Consider the following 6,155-nt stretch of genomic DNA (forward strand, 5'->3'; position numbering starts at 1 on the left):
ACAAATTTAAGACTTCTATTTAAGAGATATGTTATATTTAATAACCTGATATCATAAAAATATCTCAAGCTTATATAAATATCTATCATCCAATTCTTTTATTGTCCATGAAATAATTTTAGAACAATACGAGATGACACGTAATAACGTAGGATAATTTCCTAAACTAACACCTTACCAATCCTAATTGATTTCTCATTAAGCGTCCAATTTAGTGAACTGGTCGTACCAAGGCTCCAAGGCGTGCACAGTCCTGGTAGGCGAGAACACAGACGCGAAACCGTCGTCGAGCGAAGCAAACAAGACGTCCACGTCGTCCACTTCAACGACGTCGCAATCGGGCGGCAGGACGCGGCAGCCATCATCGTCAGGAGGTAGTATTAGCACGTCGGATAGCATGTTGCTAGATGGTGTCGTATACAGCCGTAAGCGTAGGGAAGTGTTTAATGAGCATGCATTGCACCAAACTGTCGCACTGCAACCCCCTCGTGACCCCGAGGAGCCGTCCTTGATTCCGACCGCCCTTGAGGCTGAAGCCTCGGGGTTCGAGCAGCGATCAGTCCCATTGCATGAGAAGTTTCCCGGTAAAGTTGTGCATGATTCGGAGCATGGGGATGGTCCAGGTCCGGCGAAGGAGGCTGTCGACCGTTCGATCGAAGCTAACGAGGTCACCGAGGAGTCGCTTGTTGTGAATGTCTCCGCCACTACTACTAATTACTCGCACGATCATACAACTCACATCACTGTCGCTGATCATCTCTCCTCTTCGTCCTCTGTCTCTGTCGGCTCTGGTCGTTCTTCCGCGTCGACTTCCGAATTCAATCGCGAGTCACCCGACGACGAAGCGTCCGGCACGACGTCCTCGTGGCTCACCGAAATTTTTCCGGTCGTCGACAAAGACACCGTTGATGCGCTCGAGAAATCGGCGACGCGAGAAGAACACGTTGCCACGAAAGCCCCGATCGCGAAACTTGTCCGCGATGACTCCGCGGATTTCGACCGCGATACCGATAACGCCAGCACGTCCGAAAGTTCGGACATTGGCGAAAGCGGAGACGGTATCGAAGCTACGACGTCTGCATCTGACGCGGAGTCCGCGAAACTTGGCGCAGATAGCAGCGATTACGACCGAGTAGTTGGCGGAACTACAGAAAATGACAGCAACGTTTCCCCCGTCGATTATAACGGTAATATAGATGCTGCCGATACCATTGTAGAAGCTGTAACAGAGGTGCGCTCGATTGAACTAACGGAGGATCAAGGATCGAACGTAAGTAATTTCAATACGAGTGAACAGTTAGTTTCTGTAGAAATGGATCAAAACAAGGTAGACGCTAGCACTGTTTCGCCTAATATAAACGATGAAAAAACGACATTTAATGCATTGTTAAGTAACGATGAGAAAATCAAAGAGTCTGAGGAAAATATAATCAAGATTGAAGGTGAACACGATAAATCTAAAGAAAAAATTATCTCGGACGAAAACAATAGATCAGCTGTCTTTACGGAGGATATCTCAAAGACAATAAATATGACCACGAAATCAATAAAATCTCAGACGTCGGACATTGTGAAAGAAACGCGAGAGCTTTCTCAGGAAAGTTCGTCGTCCGAGTCCGAAGCCTCATTCAATATCGTTAACCCTCCTGAACAGTCCGAAGAACTTCAGAAAGACTATCCCCTACCGATCTATAGCTATGGACAAGACGAGATAGAGATTGTCGATCTTCATCATAAGAAGCAATCGATCGCAAAAGCGAAAAATCCTACTAAAACATCTGAAATTCTTGATAACAATGTAAAGATGAAAGTCGTTTCCCGAAAGGGTCGTCAAAATAAAGACGATGTACGAATCATCATGAGAGAAGAGAGCGATGACGAGTTGCTTCGAAAGTTTAAAGAGAAATTCCACGAAGCGGCTGTCGATGTTAACGAACCCGTTGAAAATTCCTCATTGATTAGAACCAATTATAATTCACCTCCAACGAACACTCTGCATGAAACGGTGCATGATTCATCGGACAACGCGTCACCCAAGTTTCCCTCTAATACGGACCATCTGTCTAATTCACCGATCACTCAACGGGTACAGATCGTAGAGGTGCCCGTGTATCGCGACGCTCATTCCGGCCCATCATCGTCTTCATCATCATCGTCACCGCATCGAGTGCTCATAAACGTAACGATCGCTGCCGAGAATCCATCTGCCGCTTCTTCGAGGCCGCTGTACGTCCTCTCGGTATCGGTGCCGACGGAGGATGGCCATTCGTCCGGGATTAACATCGATCAAGCGCAGGTGCCGCCTGCAGCGAGCATGAAAAAAATCCCTGCTAAGGATGCCGAGTCGATAAGCGTGGTCGATACGCGATTACCGCCACCGCCGCAACCACCTGCTTCGCCTCCGGCGCCCATCTGGGCCGGTGGTGAGTGCGAGTGCTCCTGCCCGTGCATGGGCTCGTCCTCTGATGAATGGGACAATTTTTCAGCGATCGATGACAATCTGGAACAAGAGCTCGAGAGCGTTAATGCTACTATGTTAGACGACGAATTCCTAGAATCGGGAGAGAAATCAGCGGACAGAAGAGAGCAAGATACGGAATCAGCGGTGAAAGATTCGGCGAAGACCAATGCGACGATTTCCACCACCGAAAACTATTATCTCTCGACGATGGACGACCTCGCTAAGAATAGCGAATCAATCGATGGGAGTTCCACTTCAACTTACGAGCCAGAAGTAAGCACCGATCCGTGGGCTTGTTCGGGGAGCACCGCACTCCCCCCCGAGCCTACTATACTGATCCTTGAAGGTGAGGCCACGTTTACGATTGTTTCTCTCTCTCTTTCTTTCTTTGTTTCTTTCTTTTTCTCTCTGTCTCATTTTTTCCAAGACATTTCTTTTCAAACATGTTTACTTTCTCTCTTTCCTTAATGCTCACTTTTTTGCTTATTGTTTACCCATGGATTTATTAAATGCAAATTTACCTCTATTGTAGTGATTAATTGTACTGTAGTATTGTGGTGATTGTAATGTGCTTTGTGATAGTGGGTAGCATTATTTAGATAACGTAGATTGGTGTAGTAGCGACATAATTTTAAGTCCATTCCTGTGCATGAGATGTCACAATTAAATAACCGTTATCTAGCGATTACACCGATTATACCGATAATGTTTCACAAGAATAATTGATAATCAATATTATTTTCAGAAGAAAATTAATAATTGTCGATCCAATGTATTGCGAGAAATAACTAAATGTATTATGAGAATTAATTAAAAGTATGAAACAAATAATACATTTAAAAATGAGAGAAAAAGATGTAACACTCATAAAGTGCCAAACACGCATAAGCATTCATCCATTAGATCTGAAAACATTTCAACTTCAGTCGGGTAACGTAATCTTGATGCCTCGTTAACATAAATTAATGCCAATTTTTTTTTTAAGAAATCAGCTGTTCGATACAATCTGTCACAATTTGGCCAACATAAATCACTTGATCATAGATGATTTAATTAATTGTGCTAAAATCACTAATGATAATTCAAACTTACATTACCCGGCAGAAGGTCAAGTACGATTGTGCGCCGTTTTTTTAATCAAGACGAATGGATCCGCAGGTGCGCGAACTTTCCCGGCGCGGTCTTTCCCGCCAGACGGGACGACCTTCGCTCAGGTCAGTTTAGGACAGAAGCTCAGCAAGGAGATACCGCCGTACGGCTACTGGAACATGCAGTTTTATCAATCGGAAGCCGCCTACGTGCGTTTCGACTACAGCATCCCGCGCGGTGCCAGCATCGGCGTGTACGCGAGAAGGAACGCGCTGCCCACGCACACGCAGTACGATCTTCTGGAGGTTCTCAGCGGCTTCAAGGCTCGGACCACCAGGGCGTCCCATGTTAGTGTTATTGTATGTGCCGCTGCCCTATTTTTATTTCACTCTTTTACATAAAGTCGATAGTCTCTGGTAGACTATTTTTTTCATTTTTTTTCTCGCCCCCTAGTCGAGCAACAATCGAACTTGTATGCAGTTCTGGTCAGATAATAAATTCACGTTTTCTTCACAGCCTTCAATTAAGAAGGAGGTAACTCAGTACATGGAGCCAGGACACTGGTTCCTGTCGCTTTACAACGACGACGGAGATCCCCATGAAGTCTCGTTTATTGCTGTGATCGCCGAGGATATGACGCATAACTGTCCGAACGGTTGCAGTGGCAAAGGCGAATGTCTCTTAGGTCATTGTCAGTGTAATCCTGGTTTTGGTGGCGAAGATTGCAGCGAGAGTGTCTGTCCTGTTCTCTGCAGTCAAAGAGGTGAATTTATTTATTTTAACGCCGAAAGATATTTCTATCAAAAGTTAATCAATAACCGCCTTTTATTCCTTTAACTGTGTATCCGTGAATATTAAAAATAATTTACATATTTATTTTTTTTTTTTAATATATTTTCTGATATGTTTATTTATGTATCATATATTTACTGTTATATTATTGCAGAAATATTGAGAAATTCGCGATAATAGGATTCAGTCGTTTGGTTGAAATAATATTAAATTGAAAAATCCGTATTGGAATTTTAATAAACTTCAAAAATTGGTTATTGGTTACGAGTTTGATTAAAATCCTATTGAAATAGAAAGAAATAATGATTGGAAAGTTTTTTAACCGATTAAAAAAACCAAGCGCCTGTTACAGCTTTGTATATTGATTTCTTTTAAATAGAAATCAAAGCCGATTATACATTTCACTTGCTTTGATAGTGCATTTTTGCAAACAGTCGCGATACATGCTAATTTTTTTGATGCTCAACGTACCAATTTTTTTTCTCTCAGTGCTCTCGATAGGCAAGATATGTGTGTCTATATTGTTACGCCCGGGGCGGGGACTTCGATAGATATCGAAGTCGCGCGGTAAAGAGATCGGCCGCTCGCGGGACGCGCTAAATAAACAAGCACTTAAGGAAACTAATGAACTTTAATGCACTGCACAATTACAACACAAACGGTAACTCAGAACGTAATACACAATAATGATAACACGGATCGACTCGTAAGAGAAACGCGTCCACACAGCCTGACAGCTGGCTCCAGACTCAAATGACAGCCGCCGCTGTCAACAACCTCTTGACAACGGACTTCTTCTCGTTCCACGACGGACTCGACCGCGACCCGAACCAGGGACATAACAATATTTACGAAATAAAATAAAGTCGAATTGGAAAGTAGAATGCAACAATAACTCAATGCAATTTCATGACTTCGGAATCAAATTGAATTGCGAGTATTTTGTGTATAGACAAGATTTCTCAGCGGCGATTGCTGCACCGTCGAATTTCAATTGTTAAAAGTTTCCGTTCGAAAACAACTTTGCGAGTCTCGCACGCGCGTAAATAATTCCATGTCAAATAATCCCATCGTGTCGATTTAGGGGAGTACATAAACGGCGAGTGCCAATGCAATCCCGGCTGGAAAGGCAAGGAGTGCTCCCTGCGACACGACGAGTGTGAGGTGCCCGACTGCAACGGCCACGGCCACTGCACCAATGGAAAATGCAACTGTGTACGGGGCTACAAGGGGAAATATTGCGAAGAGGTTGACTGTCCACATCCGACTTGCTCGGGCCACGGTTTTTGCGCCGAGGGCACGTGCATCTGTAAAAAGGGTTGGAAGGGAGCTGATTGCAGTCAAATGGATAAGGAGGCATTGCAGTGCCTGCCGGACTGCAGCGGTCATGGAAACTTCGATCTCGAGACCCAGACCTGTCTCTGCGAGCCCATGTGGTCTGGTGATGATTGCTCGAAAGGTGAGATAACAAATTAACAAACGTAATTATAGTTTATGAGCGGACATCTATATATATTGAGCGTTTTGTGCAAAAAAATAATGTCATACTTGTTTGTATCAAAATTTTTATCTTAAAAAATATAGAAAAATTATATATGTCGATTCTATCTTATATAAATCAAAATTTTATTTTTAATATTTTTCTTTTTTTAAATATTTTCAATAACAATTATTTTATATATTGTCTGCTTATAAATTTTTATACTTTTTAAATAATTATAATAATTATGCGTTTCTCAGAATTACAGATAAATATTCGTATCAATATGTATAATATTAATTTAGATATCTATAAGCACGATATATATAGAAT

At 42.8% G+C, this 6,155-nt stretch overlaps 1 protein-coding gene and 1 long non-coding RNA gene across 16 annotated transcripts in view; one reads left to right on the forward strand and one right to left on the reverse strand.

Annotated features, from left to right (window-relative positions):
* Nucleotides 1-6,155, forward strand: part of Ten-m (teneurin transmembrane protein Ten-m) — a 683,381-nt gene that overhangs the window by 665,617 nt on the left and 11,609 nt on the right. For 9 of the 15 annotated variants that reach the window (XM_083097966.1, XM_083097971.1, XM_083097968.1 and 6 more), the window contains 4 exons: nucleotides 204-2,807; nucleotides 3,620-3,909; nucleotides 4,067-4,313; nucleotides 5,427-5,801. In XM_083097966.1, the coding sequence (XP_082954092.1) occupies nucleotides 204-2,807; nucleotides 3,620-3,909; nucleotides 4,067-4,313; nucleotides 5,427-5,801 (3,516 nt within the window). The remainder of the gene's footprint in view (nucleotides 1-203; nucleotides 2,808-3,619; nucleotides 3,910-4,066; nucleotides 4,314-5,426; nucleotides 5,802-6,155) is intronic. The other 6 variants (XM_083097970.1, XM_083097973.1, XM_083097969.1 and 3 more) reach the window with 4 other exon arrangements.
* On the reverse strand, nucleotides 144-5,205 carry LOC145970922 (uncharacterized). Its single transcript, XR_014438675.1, has 3 exons — nucleotides 4,814-5,205; nucleotides 740-4,299; nucleotides 144-659 (listed from the first exon to the last, which is right to left on the reverse strand). It is a non-coding gene; the product is annotated as an uncharacterized LOC145970922 (long non-coding RNA).

The sequence above is a fragment of the Camponotus vicinus genome, unplaced genomic scaffold (assembly GCF_025532165.1).
Source record: "Camponotus vicinus isolate PSW18456_S1 unplaced genomic scaffold, iyCamVici1.0 SCAF_4, whole genome shotgun sequence".
Taxonomy (NCBI): Eukaryota; Metazoa; Arthropoda; class Insecta; order Hymenoptera; family Formicidae; genus Camponotus; species Camponotus vicinus.